Source organism: Chelmon rostratus, chromosome 2 (genome assembly GCF_017976325.1).
Source record: "Chelmon rostratus isolate fCheRos1 chromosome 2, fCheRos1.pri, whole genome shotgun sequence".
NCBI classification, from domain to species: Eukaryota; Metazoa; Chordata; class Actinopteri; order Chaetodontiformes; family Chaetodontidae; genus Chelmon; species Chelmon rostratus.
The window spans coordinates 29,506,514-29,525,531 of NC_055659.1; the positions used below are offsets into that span (position 1 = coordinate 29,506,514).

Below are 19,018 nucleotides of genomic sequence, written 5' to 3' on the forward strand. Positions count from 1 at the left end.
TTCCATGCTTTTAATTTGGCTTTGTCCGTCATGAAGTAGGTTGCTTGCCACCTTCATGTTTGTCACACAAGGACCAGACCAAACGTGAATACAAAATCAAAGAAACATGTAAATGCATGTAAGGTCGGGCCAAAGAAAGCAAAATGCCCATGAGTGGTGCATGAGCACGGTGGGACACAGTCACTTATGCTCCACTGATAATGATGTGGATAAAAGAACTCTTGTGGCCCCTGCTGCTCGTAAACCCCAACCAGAGACTCAGTGAATATAAGCAACAGTTCAGACATGTAGAAGCTACTGGCTGTGGTTTAGACTGTGGGTGATTCAGTATCCCACACATGCCCACTCACTGTCACTAGATTCTTCCTCTTGTGAAAATCCATTTTTGACACCTGTTGAGTGAAAAAATCTGCTAATGCTTCAAGCCTACACATGCCCACATGTTAGCTGACAATGGGTTTTAAAGGGGCAACTCAAGAAAATCAGTTCACAGAAACAGTCATACCATGCAGATGAAAACTACTTTTTTTTGACAGTTTTTGAGCATAGTAATATGATTGTGGCTTATCCTTTATTTGGATCCTTATCAGTGGTTCCTACTCCTCTTCCTGGGGTCTCATATTAAAGCAACACAGAAACAAATTATTTACCTTGCACTTCATTAGATAGTAATTAATGTAGTTAAAGCAACCATCTGTAACACACGCGCGCGCACACACACACACACACGCCACTGAGTATGATCCCAGTCCTCCTGTGCTGTCGTTCTCGCCTTCTGTCAGCAGATAGAGCTGTTTCATCAGGAGTCAGCAGCAGGGCATCGACTCGCCGACAGTAATATCTTCAGGACGGGATTTCTGCAGGTACACGCGAAGAAAATTAGTTGCTGACTGAATCAAAACCCAATTTCAGTACTATGAAACATGGTGAGAAGATAACATATGACTGGAGGTCAGCAAGAATTTCGTGGTGCGTTCAGGTTTGCTTTAAGATTGTCAAAGTCATCTCATCCTATCTGTATTTGTAAATCAAACAGCATATATCTTGTATTTGATTCATTATCTTCACTGAATGAAATATTCAAACCCATGTTTTAAAATCCAGCTTTTTTATGGTTGTACCATTATATTATTTATTTTTTTTCGTTTTGGACACATTTACCGTAAACTCAAACATATTTGTTATCTTTGGAAACTGGGATCCCCACTAGAATTCCAGATACTTTTTGGTGCAATGTTTTGTTGCACAGCATGAGTTTGAAATGATTCTTCTGTTGGTGGGACAGTGTTATTGAAGTGGCAGAACAAATTAGCATATAATCAAATAATGTACAAAACTGACACAAATTGGGGCAGTTGCAGGCTTTGCCATGTTGGTATCCATCCTTTTGCATGACAATGTTCCTAATACTAATAAAATTGTACGCAGGAAATCTAAGACTGTCCTGTCATTTTAATTTTTTTAAAGATGGATGTATGCAGTTATTCCATCACAGTGTTGCATGAAAGATGTTTTGGCTGGTTGTAATATATTGAAATCAAGACTTGGTTTTAATGCTGAAATATAATATACTGAAACAGATAAAAGTGACACTACAGAAATATAGCTTGTATATAAATGCAACACACTTTGAATTGTTTGTGAAGAAATTCATTTAAAAAAGAGAGTAAAATTCAAAAGGTTAACAGCCCCATTTGTCCTTACCCCCAAAACCCTCTTCTTCAGAATCATCAATGACCAAGTCTGGATGCCTGTCAAGTGAGCACGAATAATATCATGTTTTCATTTCAGAGCATCAGAAAGGCAGAATGCACTGACAGCCGTGCAGGGCCAGCAGAAAAAATGCGGAAAAGCAATGTGAGGGGTATGAAAGAATGTCTCATCACAGGTCTGTATGATGAAAAAAGAGACCCAGTGAGCTTTAAAAGATTTCAAAACTCCTAGATTCATAACAACATGCTGTGGCAAGCTGAGAGCCTGCTTAAATGTTCATGTTTCTGCAAGTTTCAAATCAAAATATGGTGACTCAGTTCAGCATAGATACAGTATGGAGCCTGGTTCTGCAGCTTTGCTGACACTGTGAAAAACCAAGCACGAGGAATATCTCATTTGAAGTGACCTGTGGTGAGAAAGAGGCGGCTCATGGACGCCGTCTCGCCCAGTTGAACTGTTGTTATTGTATCAGCAGATGCTTGAGTGTATTTTAGGCTGAATGAGAAATTTCTGTTTACATACTTTTTACTAAATCACTGCAACAACTAGGTTCAGAGCCAGGTGAAAACACTGGTGGTCTGTCTTTGGTGGACAGATGTGCAGAAATGAGGGGAAATAGAAGTTCACTTCATGTTAAATTGCAATGTGTCAGAACGATTTTTGTGTTAAACTGAGAGTCATGATGCTTTCTCTACACAGTACTCTAAAACAAAGCAGTCAGCAAATACTGTCAAATTAAATATTATCTGCCATCCAATGCATGAATACAGAAGTACACTTTGATCTGAATGGGATCATCTAGTCATGTATCAACCTGCCAGGCTTAAGCCTTCATCCCTTTCAACACTATTTTGAAAGGGAAAAAATAGAAAACTTCACTTGAAAGGGCTTGAACTTTGGTCTTTTTTGTGCTTCCGTCAGACAGTCAGATAAATTGTAAACTACCGCCAGGTTAGCCTAATGGATTTCTAGATGCTACAAGATTTCAGTCCTGTAGTGTAGCCCAATTTTTGCCTGTAGGCACCACCTGAAAATCGTGTTTTTTCTGACCTCCAGTAGTTTCACATCTCACCTTCCAATAAAAAACAATACAAACTTAGAATGAATAAGAACAACAACAATAATAAAATAGATAAACATGTTTGAAATAAAAGAGTGTAATATACAATAATTTTTTTCATTTAAAAAAACTTTGCTCTGTCACAACTAGATGCCTGTTACTCAAACACATCTCAACCCCTTTGTTGGTGGAGAGAGATCACCATCAACGCTTCTGCTAATCCTTTGTAGACAAACAGTTTCCAGTATTATAAATGTTAGTCTGTGTCCACTCAAACTATGCATGTATTGGATATGGAGACTTTGAAATGATTCGTAAATCCTGTTTTTATTTTTGTGTTACGACTTTGTTTGATATCACTAATCAATAAATAAAATCTGTAATAATTCAAAGTGAGCACTCAGATTGAATTTAAAATCAAAGTGATTGATGTCAGCATCCACACAGCAAGCAGGTGGCCACATCACATGATGTAAAGTGAAAGGTAAAAAATGAAGAAGAGGCCAAACGCAGTCACTGATGATGAATCATAGATGAACGGAGACCACAGGTAGTCGCTTCAGGGACTGATATCATAAGTTAAGAGTGACAGTTATTGTCTTATGATTCAATACAATAGCTACAGAGCAGCTGTGCTCAAGACAGCAGACGTGGCAATCACGGAAGGAAACTAACTTTGTTCAGTAGTTTCCATAGTAGCCATGTGCGATTTCCAGTGGGAGCAAAAACCAACACACCTGATGTGGCTTGAAAAGCTAACAGCAGCACAGGGCTACAGTGAATGAGCAGGCAGCCTGTATTCCTGTCATGGCACTTTCACAGACACCTTTCTGTCACCACAAAATGCTGCACAGCTGCTGTGTGGCTCAGTTTGTAAGTCAGGAACCAGGTCTACAGGATGATACAGCGCTCCATACAGCACAACACTCATAAAACACTCATGTAAACTGCAGTAACTTCGAACAGCATTTGAAAAGTGACACAAACAACTCCTTCTGGTCTCTGGAAGTCATCAACATCTGGAACATGACCTTAGCACAGAAATCCCATGCAAACGCACATTTTCAAGGCCTAAACCTGATCTGATGTACTAGAACCCATAAATAGGCTCAGACCCACAGACCAAAGCTCTGTTGGGTCCCACTGGGCTCATGTCATTTGCAGGATTCTAATTGGACACTGGCTAATAGGGCTGTCATTTCCTCCATCAGGAGGCATCTGTTATGTATGTCCATTAGTTGATGGGCTCTGCTTTCTTTTCTGGTGAACAACTCATCCCAATCCTGTGTTTCGGTACAAGATTGTTGTTGGCTACTGCGAATGCCATTTTGTGACCAGTAGTTTCCCACCTGGGTCTCTAAAAAAGGGCTTAGCAAGTGTCTGAACCCACCTTTTGACTTCTCATGATAGTGTTAATGTCAGTCGAACAGGCTACTTCTTTGGAGTGACAGTGATGAAGACCTTACAGTTGTGGTTACCTTAACCCCACAACAGAGTGTGGCTGTAGGTAAACCCATTTACACATTACACATTTTATTTAGAAAAATTAAGATGTGGTCTTCGACCTTCACTTTAACAACACAATGATATTTATATCCAAAGGATTTAAAGGCACAACCTGTATCGTAGTTATACAGTATAAGAGTTTCAGTATTTTAAGTGATTCGCATATAATTCAAAACAGTTGCATTCTGGTGAGGTCAGGATCAGGGAACACTGGCAACTTATTCAGTTTGGTTTTGACAGTGTATTTGAGGCATCAGTTTAATAGTGACAGTGACTGACACAGTGGGGGGATACCATTTAATTTGGAAGTATGGATCACTAATCCACCCTCTGTAAAAGTTTGTGACAGAACCTGAAGGTGATGCAGGGTAGTGCTGTCATTCTGTAACCATAGAAGATGAACTGTAACCATGCAAATGAACAATTTAACTATAAACAGGAGGTCTAAGGAAAACTAAGGGAAACAGGTAGGCTTAATTATTATTATTGTACATGTTAAATACTAATAAAGTAATAGTATCCAGCTGAGGATCGTGTCGGCTAATGTTTGGTCGATAATTTTGCAGGCGCTATCTAGCATTAGCTAGTTTAGCTGTATCAGGCTAATGCTATGTGGTTTACTTTAGAAAATTCATGTAGGCTAACTGTAAGCTTTGACATTATGGAATAACAAATATAATATATAATGTGATACACAGTAGAACCTGTTTTAGGTTGATTGAGTATTTAATTTACTCCCTTGATGAATGACAGGGAATATTCAAACGTTTGTGAGCAAGATAGCATGTTAGGTTAAAGTAGCTGAGATTGCAAGACCAACAAAACTGTTCAAAAACTTTCTTCGCCTCACGTTGTTGGCCTCACCACTGTGTTAATGGCTTTATGGCCAGTGTGCATGTCACACTCAAACACTTATATAAGATCTTGCACAATCATTAGCTACCATCCAATAAAAGCCAATAAACTCTCAGCAGTGGTTATCCTATGAGTCCCACCATCCACCGGGGTTTTGGATAGGCCTAGTTTTAAGCACACTGACAATAGAGAAAAATCTAATTTAATGTTGTTAATGACAATAACAATGAAATAAAATGTTTTTAGTAAATGTTAATGTCTAGAAACAACAGAAGCAAAATCACTGAATGACCGTCCGTATTTTCAGGTAATGTTGAATCTTTTTCACAGACTATCGTATAATTTTAATCACATTTCTTGATGGATAGTAGATTTTGAAAGTGATGTATTTCCTTGTTTAAGAGAATGTTGTGGAAGGACACAGTCCAGGGTTCAGTTTGTAGTGCTGTTGGCAGATTACTGTGGTTGGCATGAATTTGGACTTTGGAGTGATTATGGTAAATAGCTGGACTGCAGGCGTGCTGACATTGTGTGATGATTTTATTGCCTGGATTTTTTATTTTGGCAATAAATACATGGATGAGCAATAATTTCTTGAAGTTAAATGAGGACAAAACTGAAATCCTACTAGGATTAAATCTGAGGTTACAAATCGTGTAATCTAGATTCTGATCTAAGCATTAAGTCCCACATCATCAAGGTGACAAAAACTTATTTTCATTTTCACCATTTATAAATCAAAAAGATTGCTGAAAAACTGATACATGCCCTTATATCAGGTCGACTCATTTACTGTAAAGCACTATTTACTGGGCTCAAGAAAAAAACACAGAGAGACTTCAGCCCATTCAAAACTCTGCACTACTCTCTATTAACCAGACTCAAGAGGAGGGGGCACGTTAGTTAAGTTTCAGCTGCTCTGCACTGGCTTCCTGTGACATTCACAGTTGATTTTAGGTCCTCCTCCACTAAAAAGTCCTAAATGGACTGGGACCAAGCTACAATGCTAAATTACTTCTTCACTACTTGCCTCCCTGTGATCATCTGCTGCTGGTTTATTGGAGGCTACCAGTAACAGCCGAAAGAAAACTGGGATGCAGCCTTTGTCAGTTACACCCCAAAGCTCAGGAACACACTAAGTATCGATATAAGGGAAGCAGCTCGCTGAGTGTTTTTAAAAGCAAGCTAAAAACTAATAGCTTCACTTTGGCCCTTGACAAGCTATGACTTCCTGATACAGGCCTGAAACTTTTGTGCTTTGCCTCATAGTTATGCACTGCTGCACTTCTTTTAAATTGTTCTATTTTACATGATTTCTATATGCTCTTTTTTTTTTATCTTTATCTCTTACTATCATTCAGTGGTTTCATTTTCCATCTTATGTCATGCATTGTCATTATTTTCACCTTATTTTTATCATTTTTAACAAATAGGTTTTATTCCCCATCTTATTTTGCATTAGTTGTCTATCCCTGTTTTATGTCAAAACATACTGTAGGCCCTACTCAATCTGTTGTTTCTCTTTCATAGTTATTTTAAGGAATGCCCTGACATTTGCAGATTAAATAAAAAACGAAAAATAGACACAACATTATTTCAGTTACCTATGTGTTGCCTATACATGACTGAGTATTAAGATTCAGATTGTCTTACACTTCTGATTTTCTGTTATGGCGACCATGGATGAAGTCAACCCGGCCTGTTCAAGCTCAGATGAGCGTGACGCCCAGGAGGTCAGGGCTCAGATGGATGCCCTCCCAGACCTACGCGACCAAATCCAGGAACTGCTCGTCACCAGACTTAGTGACCACTCCATCATGGTTAGTACACCATAATGTAGAGCTGGGTACAAGCTATACACTATTTTTGTTTGTTATTGGGCTTGTGAAACATATTGTAGATTTCATTTCAGGCCTTCAGTGAACAAAGGGAAATGGGCAGGCCATGCAGTTTTTGATATGAAGTAAGGTGTGACAGTTTACTCAGCTGTCAGAGTCTGCATTCTAATGAAGAAACATGTCCCACTATAACCAGTCCTCTCAGTTCCCATTCATAATTAGGAATTGATTGTTGTATAATCACCTAAAAAAACAAAACACAAATACAATCAGTGTGTTTTGTTAGCTTAGAACAAGCCCTTCATATCTACAAAGGGAGTGGGTCCTCCTTCAAGGAGCGCACTGCACCGCCATATTTCTACACTAGCCCCAGAACAGACACTGACAATCTGCAACCTCACCACTAGGTGCCACTAAATCCTACACACTGGTCCCTTAAAAGTGGAATGAGGGATTTTAAACAGATAGATGTGATTTATTGGGTGCACTAGGACGTCACCTGGTCATGTCTGAAGACTGAATCCTTACCACAATGGACTGGGTTTGAATCCATCCTGGGCCCTTTGCTGCATGTCATTCCTTCTCCCTTCCCCTGCCTGATTGTTACAACACCCATCCAACATTGAAGGGACAGCATCTGAAAGGTCTCTCCTGGAATTTTCCATGAAGACTAATCCAGAGTTATGTTTATTCATATTGTCAACAGTGTATTGGACTGTGACCCAATCAAGCCAGTCTTCAGATATTTCTTATATTTCTTGCATGTTTAAAGACGTCTTACCACTTTTAAGCACAATAGTAAAAGGAGTGTCTCTGAATTACAGTAAATAGTCTCTTCACTCTCCTTTTTAAGTAATTCTTTACTGTTTGACTTCTTCGTTTTAAAAACCCATTCTTAGTAAACAGTCAACATGAGAGTGTTCCCTGTAGTTGGAGAATTGATTGGTGAGCCATGAGCTTTATGTTTTGCCTGATGAGCGCTCATCTCAAGACCATGTGGACTTGTACAGACTGTGCTTGATGACTCTCCTGCTAGCTTTGTACACAATTTCCACTATTATCATTATTAGTTCAAAGGGTTTGACAACATCCTATAAGACCCCAGCATTGCCCCATGCAACCTGACTAGAGGTCTAATTAGCTAAAGTTACTGAAAACATCAGTGTGGGTTTGGGGGTTGTGTGCTGTCTGAAGGATCTGATACAGTAGGAGAGGTTGAGCACATGACAAAGCAGTGGACTCATGAATTCTTGTGATCTCTTTCCAAGGTGTTGCAGGAACAGCTGCAGCTCATGCAGAGGAGCTCGTACTATTTGGAAATCCATTGTGATGATTTGCACACTTCATACTTGTCTGACAGCGTGTTGAGGTCTCTTATTGAGCAGCCGAGGCTGCAGCATGCCATGACCCTCGCCAACACCCAGGTGAAGCTCCTTCTCAAGCTTCTGGAAATGCTCTACCAAGAGATGATCAAGGGCTGTCAGCAGCTAGAGGCCTTCATCATTAAGTATGACCAGGGTTTGGTGGATAGTGACATGGCGGCTTCTACACAGCAGAAGCTCCAGCAAACCCAGCAGTACGTGAAGGACTTTGAAAGCAGAATGACTCAGAATTTCGGCCCGCTGGATCTGCAGAACCACCTCATCTGGAGCACAGCCATTGACCCCTTGCCGCAGCTCACTGCATCACTGGCCATCAAGATGCCAGTGATGATTGACAGGTTTGAGTCGTGCGCAACATCCGACGCTGTGCATCTGTGTTGGGCAGTTGCAGGCCAGCAGTCTATGGAGCCAAACCAACAGTTTGAGATCCACGTAAAGAGCCGTCACCCTACTACTGCTGAACGTGAACGGTTTACTAAATATATGTACCAGTCATGCAACATACAGGTCAACAACCTGACACCTGACAGGTACTATCAGTTCTCTGTCAAGAGAGTAGACACTTTCAACTTGGTCTTTGGTCTGTGGATTGACACCATCATCCTAAAGACCTTGGATATTTCCAAGTAAAGACAATATATAAAAACAGAAATAAAATATCTTACAGGATTTCTTTAATTGAAAGTTGTGTTAAGTGCATGGACCATAAAGGCAGAAACAGCTACCGAGAATACAACCTGGGTAATCACCAAACATTTCTAGATTGACACCTTGGATGCTTTAATGGTTTTGTTCCTGATTATCAGCTTCTGTCTGTTTTTGCTTATTGTGAATTTTGTATTTAATGTCTCCATGACACTGAGCAAACGCCACTTGTCGATGAAGATCGTGAGCTACAAATAATCAAAAGCTCCAGAGCAGCTACTAAATGGATGTTTAGGTGACATTGCCTAGCCAGTGCTAATGTTGTTTTTATATTAGAGTAATATTTAGACTGGGTTGCACCAACAAAGATCACTTTAATCTAAGATTCTAAGATCGATCTATCTATCTATCTATCTATCTATCTATCTATCTATCTATCTATCTATCTATCTATCTATCTATCTATCTATCTATCTATCTATCTATCTATCTATCTATCTATCTATCTATCTATCTATCTATCTATCTATCTATGTTTCGTTCACTGCCATGTTTGACAGCTGATTCAATCCTCTTGTTCTGCTCCATAACAGTTTCTTTGCTGGCATCTTTATAGAAATTCAGCAGCATAAAACTGGGTTGAGTCTGTCCCTTCATTCAAGGAATTTCAGTATTTTGCTCAGTCCTTCTCAAAAGGGCAACCATAAAAAAAAATTAAAACCTCTTCATGTGTAAGTTTATAGTTACAACTGAATCACATTTTAAATAAGAGTTTAAGTTTCAGTGCAACAGAAATAAATGTAATCTATGTTTAAAGTGAAAACTAAACTGAGCTTTAAAGAAAGGCTTAAATTTAGTCTTTCTAAACTTAGGATGAATTTAAAGTTTGTTGCAACATAATTTAAAGTTAAATGAGGACTTACTCGGGTTTAAAAATGGATCCTTGTTAATGCACCCAGCCTGAGGGCTCTGCAGTTTGTCTGTGAGTTTCTCTCTGGAGTAGGTGGGGCTGTGGTGGAGATTAACAACGTAAGAACCGGAATCTGATGGCAGTTGCGGGCCTGTTTGCTCATGTTGCCAGGGAGACGGCAGTGTTAAGTAGATTTCATAAAACCATGCCCCACACAGTCCTAATGAAGCAGATTAGCTCTCGGGACGACAATTGATTTTTCGATGAGGATGTTTTCTCTGACGTGAACTTCAAGGGTTGCTGATTTTGGCACATATATTTAATGTTATAGAGTTAAGTTTAGGCTTAAAATATAAGATTTTAAACCAGGCTTTTGCAAGTCATAGCAAATTTTGACATGTAGGTAAGATGTAACTATTTGTTTGATCTATCCCAATGTTGATCATTGCAAACCCAACTACCCTGTCTATTGAATGGAAGAGGGTCAGGATTGATCACTTCACGTGTAATTTGCAAATAAATAGCACCTATGGAAATGCGAATAATACACTCAAAGGACAAATAAAGAATAACATTATTGTCTTGTGGATCCGAGGTTCTCTGTCAGAGAGTATCTGTAAATGTGGGTGCTGATGAGTGTAAGGGCTTGCTCCTGGGAGAACTGCTGGGTCTCTGCAGATTACAGTTTTTCTCAGTTGCTTTGGTGCATTTCTCGAATCATCCTAGCCATTTGCAAAACAGTGAGTGCATTTCTCAAAACACTTCGTACAAATAGCAAAACACCATGGATGACCTGCAAAAGCCAGTCTCTTGCTCAAAATCCTTAGTTCATCTCTCAAAAGTAAATATCTGTGTCAATGAACATGTCAGTGCCTCAGAATGACAAGTCCTTGTTTCATTGTGTACAGATAAGACTGTCAAATTCCTTAGTCATGGTGTCAATATCACAGTCGACTCTGGAGGGATGTTCTGATGTGAACTATGGCTAAAGTTTTGATGACAGTTATTGTAAATTGTAAGTTACACCTTAGTGTTTGTGGGAGATCACAAGAGACTGGACAAGATTCACATTGACATTTTTACTGTTTCTACTGTACAGAAAGGAAAGGAGCGCTGCACAGCACCAAGAAAAAAAAAACAAAAAAACAAAAGTAGAAAATGTAAACATAGGACAATCTCCTCAGAAAACTGTACATGCAGTGCTGTCTTCCTACACCTCCTGACGTTCCTCTCTGTTCGGCCACAAATTCTCATCCACATCACAACGAATATCTTCTCTCGCGATGCAGCGTGGGACGAATCTTTTCGAGTGTCTTATCCAGCCTCTGCAGGCATCTGTCATGATGTCGTCACACGTTGCATCCATGGCAGCCAGAAGGGTCATTTGTGTATGTGGCTGGCGATCGTAAACCTTCCATCTCCATGCTGAGAAAAATTCCTCAATGGGGTTGAAGAACGGGGAGTAGGGTGGAAGGAACTCCATCAGCATCCTGTTGTGGGTCGCAAACCACTGCCTGATGATGTTGGAGCGATGGAAACTGACGTTGTCCCAAACTATCACGTACTTTGGCAAGTCATCTCCAGTCTGACCCCTCTCATGTTCAGGGATGAGATCCCTGTAGAGAGTGTCTAAAAAGATGATAAGACGCTCTGTATTGTATGGCCCAATGATGGGAATATGCGTTTGCACACCGTTCTCAGAGATAGCAGCAGCCATGGTTATGTTCCCGCCCCGCTGGCCTGGCACAGCGATTGTAGTTCTGTGGCCGATGATATTTCGACCACGTCTTCTGCGTTTCGTCAGGTTGAAGCCAGCCTCATCCATGTAGATGAAGCTGTGCGGGGGTTCACTTGCTTCCAGCTCCATTGTACGCTACATCCAGAAGACACAATTGAGTTTTATGAATGACATGCGTCTTCATTTTGGCAAGATGCAGTTACATCAAATGTGTACAGCACATACTGCATCTCCTTTTCTACAGCCATAGCAAATATGTAAAGCTCACACTTAGTGTACTGTATATCACTATACGATGTTGTATTGTTTACTGTTAGGTACAGTTACTGTACGTTCATACATGTTTTACCTGTACATACTGGTAACGCAGCTCCTTCACTCTATCACCATTTCTTTCAAATGGAACAGTGTACAGCTGCTTCATATTCATTTGGTTTCTCTTCAGCACCCTGTCAGTGGTTGAGATGCTGACGGTTTGGATGTTTTCAAAGATGTTGTTGTCCTCTATAATGGCTCGACAATATTATGACAACTTGTTCAACCATTTTGCATGTAAAGACTTATGCGATGAACTCATGCCTAAATGTTGTGGGGGGTGAGACTATTCAACAGAGACCCATTCTAATACATTTTGATCAACATGACATAAGCAACTGATAATGTAGGAAACAGCAGAGAACTGGACAGAATAATTTGCATGTATGTACCAAAGCATTTGCAACTTGTTCAAAGAAATGAGAAACTGCTTTTTTGGTGTGAACAAGTGACACAATGATGTGAAGATTGAACAAGTAGTTTTGAGAATTTCAATTCTGATCTGAGAAATGTACCAAAGCGACTGAGAAAAACTGTAAGAACATGGTCCTGGCCTGCTCTGTTTGGAGAGTGTCCAGAGACAACTTCTGTTGTGATTTGGCCCTATATAAATAAAACAGAATTGAAATTAGTTATTATTGGACTTGTTGGCGGCAGACACCTCAACAGATCCTATATAGCTTGCGAGTGGCGTTGGCAAAGTGCACTTTACACAACAAAGCTTCTTTTATCCAGCAACAGACAGAAAAGTCTTCTTCTCTGACAATCACCAGATCACCAAAATCACCAGCCTCTACGAACTGGATTGATGGCCACCTTAACAGAAAGTCTGGATTACATTTTTAAGAAAGCCAATTGTTTACTGTTGTCCCAAGATTGTTCTTCTGAGAGCTTTATGCTTGTTATATATGATTTTCCTGGTTCATGGTTCAGAGCCTGGTCTCACTCCCAGAGTGTCAAATACCACTGCTTTGTGTTCCTCGGCATCTTACACAGACACACAGTGTCTGTAGAGACACACTGATCTTGTGGAAAGTGAGGTGGTTGGATGGGTCAAGCAAACACACAACTTTAACCCAGGAGGCCGGGGTTAAAGGGGCCAAATCTGCTTTTTGTTAACATGTTTATTTCTGCTGTAAAGTTGGGCATTTTAATTACAATTTAGCGCTTCAAGGCTAATATGAACATGTTATTGTCATGTCTGTGATGATTCTCATTCATCAAGGTCATAGTACTTCCAAGTGCTTTACAAAGGCAGCTGGACTTGCTTGGGGCTCTGGAAGATGTTTTGCCTCTCATCCAACTCATGTGACCCTAACAACTCACATGATGGCTGTGTGGGTCAACGAGTCGCATGTGACCTCAGGGACTCCCAACGTGAACGATCCTGTAAGAGGATACCTTACTGAACTCCCCACCAGTCAGTTAGAACTGAAGAAGCCTCTTGGATGAAGCGAAGCATCTTCTAAAGCCTCAAACAAGTCCGGTCCCCTTTGTAAAACACTTTGTAACAAATTAACATGTTATTGTTTGTTATTGAAGACTAATACTGTAGTTTAATTTGTCACCTGCAGATATTCTAGATGTAAGGCTTGATTTTTAAAACATTGGCATTGAACATATTTCAGGGTTTTTCCAACATGTCTAATGTTGATGTTTTTTGTCTGGTGAATGGGCTGCAGTAATAGTCTTGTCCCAGATCCCTAAATTGCTCCCCACATCTCAGATTTGTTATACAAAGCAATGATAGCTGTTTCCCCATTTAGACAAACAATTGACCAAACAGACCTTAGTAGTCAGGATTAAGAATGGCGACGTCATTGTCCTACACATATTGATGCAAAATTTTGAGAGAAACATTGCCACATGTTTGAGGTTGATGCAGCTGTACAGCTTGTTGTAAGTCTAGCCAGAAGCAAACCCTAAACTTCTTTGTTCCGTCTGAAAAATGTTGACAGCTCCAAGCAGTCATTAAAAACTGCAAATGACTTTGGTGGGATGGATGCATCAATCTGCTGTCTGGTTAGGGAAAGCAAAAAAATAAGAAAGAAAGAAAAAAGAATACAACGAAAAAACACTGCAAATATCTTATCTTATCTTATCTTATCTTATCTTAAGCCTGCTATTAAGAGTCTGAAATTCCAAAAGACAGCAGAGAAAAGGTGCAGCAGGGAATGAAATGAAAACAACAATGCCTCTGATTTTCCTCTTAGTGCTTCTACACATTCATCAAGCTGCTTTGGGTTTGTTTTTTTTTACCAGACTGTGTTTACTGAATCAGCGAATGAGTGGGAGAGAAATCAGGAAGATGTTAATATTTATCTGCATAGAGAACACATGTTTATGCTCAGATCCTGCTCAGACACCACAAAAGGCACAAAGGATGCAGATGGGATGAGCTCTCCCATGTCAGCCTTTGGCTTTCGAACTGTTGAACAACACTGGAATATTCAGTGTTTCTTATTCAGAATGAGGGAGTGACAACTCTTTTAATGAATATGTGAAACCTCTGCAACGCACAGGAAAATGATTTTGCAACCATGATGAAAATATGATGCTTCATACTGCTGAGTTCCTGTATTTTTGCCTTGTGCAGTACTTGCAGCATTATTGTTTACACAATAGTTTGCTTTGGTGGGAAAAGGGTTGCGCCTATCTGACTTGTACAGAGTCAAGTAGTTCATAAATCATCTTTCTGCCACATTGAAAACACTTGTGGCTTTTGTGTCCAATTCAATGGGTCAGTGGAATATTGTACATCCTTATTTTGTTATACGTTCCTGTTTATATCACAATCCTGGTCTGATTTGCCACCCAGATTCAGGACAGAGCCAGACTCATTATTCCTAGCAAGCCTGGTTCGACCGCTGGGGCAGAGCAGGTCACGGATATCTAATAAGTCATTTAGTGAAATCCTCCTATCTCCATGCCCCTGGCCCTGACTTCCTGCTTCATTACAACTGAGGAAGCAGGATGCTTTACTTCATTATTGTCCCAGTTCCAAATAGTCCTTAACAATGGATCTGTGGATCAGATCTGTTCCAGTAATGATACAGTTTATCAAACAGTCCTCATGGATTAATCTGGACTTTTCATGACTTCAGGACTCAGTGGGTTTCATAGTGGGTATAAAATACAGCTAGAGTTAAATGAGGTGGCTGAACCACTGAACTGTGTCTGCATGTTTTTGGTTACCCAAACCATTTCCTGTAATTATGTGTAAGGCATGTTGTTGAACTCTAAATGTCTCCAGTTCTTTTATAAATAGCCCATGAATTATAGTGTGATTTTGCTGTATGAAGAAGGTGCCAATAAAAATACTTAGATACTTGTTGCATGACCCAGTAGAAGAAAACAAGACTATGGAGAATAAGGGAGTAATAGCTGAGCACTTTACAAGAAAAGAAATCACATGCTTTTAAACATGGACTCTATCCCAGATTTTACTGACAAATTGCAACCAGAGGTACAAAGATAGTTCATGAAGAGAGGCCTGGGCAGTGGTGCCTTCAGCGTCCTGAAATGTTCTCAGTAGTCTGTGAAGTTAGCACAGGGCAGATAAACATATCCTGCATAGCTGAGCCGCCACACAATTTTACTTTCTCTTCTGCAGACAGCAGGTCTGCAGAGGGCTCTGCATCTTCAATCAAAATGTACTCATTCAAGCAAAAAATGTTTGAGTATAGTTTTATAGCAAACCTGCTAATCAACCATAGATCATTCATGCAGCTGCATGTTACACTTATCAGATAATGTATTCACACAGGAATTCCCCATATTCTCAGTTATAATAGCCATATTTAAGGATTAGGCTTTGTTTGTGGAAACAGTGTTTGAAAGAAGAATAGTATTTATAATCAACCTCTTGAAAAGTGATGGTTTTAGAGAAATACATGCTAAAGATTGTGACCTTACATAGTCAAGTTTGTGCAACCATACACTTGGAAAAGAAAATGATCAGTGTGTGCAAAATAAATGCATTAGGGATACAACACAGATGAACAAAAGAAGAATAAACAAGGAAATGTATCAGTTATAGCCTTAAGGCATCTCAATAAAACATCTGCAGCACTGGTAGCTATTCAGTCGAAAGGGGGGGATTTGTTAGACAGATGTTTCCCATGGGGCACAGTTTTTATATGAACCATTTACACAGCTGCCTTTGACATTTAACATTGAAAACTTATTTATGGATACCTGCCTACTAGACAAATGCTAAACAAGAGTAGTAAGATTTTCATCTGTTGTGATATTGTAAGGAATCAAAGCGGATCGTTTCCAAAGTTAGAAAGATAGAATTAACATTTGACATCAATGAAGGTCAATTTAAGGGATGTAAAGATGTTATTTTTGGCAAACTGACTAAATAACTATGTATGGGATATATTTATACACACACATACATACATACAGTATGTTCATATGTGGATATATCTATCATTGTGTATATTGTGTTTATGTTGCTACCACTTCTATCACACTTGGTTGTACGTGCAGCAAAAATTATTGGTGTCTCTTTATTAGGCAAAGAGGTTCACTGAATAACTGCCTGTGTCATTGATGCATTTGTAAACTATTCAGACTCTAGTTTTTTACCCTATCCTAAGACAGACAGCTTAGTGACATGATTTGGGTAGAGAAAGTGAAAGTCACTTTGAGTCACTGTTTGTTGTTGCACTTTGCTAGTTTCCTGTGATAATATCTGGAATAGTTGGTTATGGGGCTGTATAAGCTCATAGTTGCCGCTGCAAAAAACTCACAGATTGAAGTGATTCATTGTTTAACTGTTGCAGAGCTTTCATTTTTGACACCTTCAGAATTTTGTAACAAATGTTTTCCATGTGAATGTATATATTTCCAATTCAAATGAATCGACAGAACATTGACTGCAATGACTTTGTTAATCAATTAATTTAAAGTAATTTTTCAAGCAAAAATGCCAAAACGTTTGCTTTTTTGTTGTCTTACTTTAATTGAATAACTTTGGATTTTTGATTGTTAGTCGAACAAAACAAGACACCTGATGACATCAATTTGAGCAAGATTAGATAAGTTTCACCTTACACGGTAACTCAGAAGAAGTGATGATCACATAATATCTAATAATATATCACTCTGACAGGAAGCATTCTGCAGGAGTACTTTAATTTGTAATACTTGAATACATTTTGCTGAGAATACTTACAGCATGGTGTTTGTAGTTTTACTAAGGTTCTGAATATATTGAACCCATCACTTCCTCAGGCTGTAGGTCCCAGTATTTACATCCATGCTGTTGTGCCTCTTGTCTGTTTTCCATAAATAAACTTGCAATACAAGATTGGTGAAATGCACACTCTGGCAGTTAAATGGAATTGGTGCCTCTATTCAAAGTCATTTTTATTGAGTCTCAGATACTCAAACAACTGCCTAGTATATCAAAAGCGTCGCTTGTAACAGTGCAAAGGTAGTGCAATATATCACAAATTATAAACCAGGCGCTGGCAGTGCTCAAGCGCAGTACATGGACTGGCCTTTCCCTGCACTGGACAGCAGGAAGGCAGTCACAGGACATCAGCTTTGGAGCAAACAGTGATACACAGAAAGTGCAAAATATGAACAGCACCATGTTACAATACCGAATACTTGATGCAACAAATCAGTGCAGTGACTGAGATGATAACATGAGCTGCAGAAATACAGTATGTCTTTTGTAATAGTGTTCAGCAGATTTAGAGAAGATTCTCCGTGCGCTGACACTTTGGTGACCTGATGACTTGACACGGCTGAATAACAGGCTTAATATCCTGCACGTCATCTGTCAGTACTACGCAGGAAATGAGGAAGCTCTGGCGGTGCATGATTTGCAGGGACTGGCGGACAGAAGTGTTTCTCGTGTGAACCGATTGTGCGTCTTATGCCTTCACCAGGTCGACGCAAGTCTCTGACGGTGAATCCGTGTCTGCCTCCATGGGTTTGCGGTAAAGGACTGCGCCTCTCAGGCCTACCAGAGACAGCCGGGCCCGCTTACTGAAGTGATGAAGCTTCATCAGAAAGTCATCATTCCCAACTATATAAATTAGCGGGTTTATTGCGCTGTTCAGGCAAGCCAGAAATCTGCCGACCTGATGCGCAATGTAGATGTCGCGGAAGCTGGGCTGGCAGATCCCGCTTAGTTTCAAAATCCTGGTTTTCAGATTCACATTTCGAAACACGTGGTAGGGGATAAAACAGACGGAGAACAGTATCACCAGAATCACGACCAGCTTCAAACACCGCTGCTGCAGTACAGGATTGACGTTGGCTTTTCTGGCAAGAACCACAACTATGTGACCATAACAGACCAGAATGATAACCAGGGGTATGGCAAACCCTGTGACGGTCCAGGCGATGCTGTAAGGCAGGTAGTCTCTGATCAGTTCGTTCGAGGTGGTGTCGAAACACGCGTTGGGCAACTTTTGATCATTCTTGTCAAAGAACATATCAGGGAGGATCTGAATAATGACGAAAAGCCAAACCAGGGTGCTTATAGCCAGCGAGTGGCGGCTGCTGATTTTCCCCATCACTCTCATGGGATGCACGATGCCTAGGTACCTGTAGATGCTGATGCAGGTGAGGAAGCCGATGCTGCCGTAAAGGTTGAGGTTGAAGCAGAAGCGGGTCACCTTGCAGAAAGGCTGGCCGAACTGCCAGTGGCTGTTGCGCGCGTAATAGTCCACGAGGAACGGCAGCGTGAACAGGTAGAGCAGGTCCGCCACCCCCAGGTTGAGCATGAAGATGTTGATGTTTCCGATGTTGTTCCAGCTGGTGCACACGCTTCTAAGCCCCCAGATGTTGGACAGCGTCCCGACGACGAACACAATGACGAATACGGGCGGCAGAAAGGTGTGCGTAAAGTTCAGGTTGATGCTCTCGCAGCCTCCGTGCGTGGTATTTCCAGGCATCTTTTGGTTTTAAATCCCTGTTTCCATTCAATTTGAACTTTTACAAAGAACAAAACAGCAGCCAGTGGCCGGTTCGTTCAGGTCAAACATCTCCTCTGGCAGATGCTTGTGCGTCGCACAAAACAACGTTAAA

The 19,018-nt window shown here is 40.2% G+C and overlaps 2 protein-coding genes across 2 annotated transcripts; one reads left to right on the forward strand and one right to left on the reverse strand.

Moving 5' to 3' along the window:
• The first annotated feature begins 6,813 nt into the window (after window positions 1-6,813).
• Window positions 6,814-9,032, forward strand: LOC121613230 (fibronectin type III domain-containing protein 11-like). The gene is given in 2 exon segments (XM_041946555.1): window positions 6,814-6,954; window positions 8,241-9,032. Coding segments are annotated over 2 exon segments (933 nt in total).
• An 8,056-nt stretch (window positions 9,033-17,088) lies between these two features.
• Window positions 17,089-19,006, reverse strand: LOC121619133 (P2Y purinoceptor 1-like). The gene has a single exon (XM_041954754.1). It carries the CDS (start codon window positions 18,883-18,885, stop codon window positions 17,857-17,859), a length of 1,029 nt encoding a protein of 342 aa, XP_041810688.1. The 5' UTR covers window positions 18,886-19,006; the 3' UTR covers window positions 17,089-17,856.
• Between the last annotated feature and the right edge of the window lie 12 nt (window positions 19,007-19,018).

What these genes read in the sequence shown, in the direction of transcription:
- LOC121619133 (XM_041954754.1), bottom strand. Translation starts at nt 18,885, where the DNA reads ATGCCTGGAAATACCACGCACGGAGGCTGCGAGAGCATCAACCTGAAC.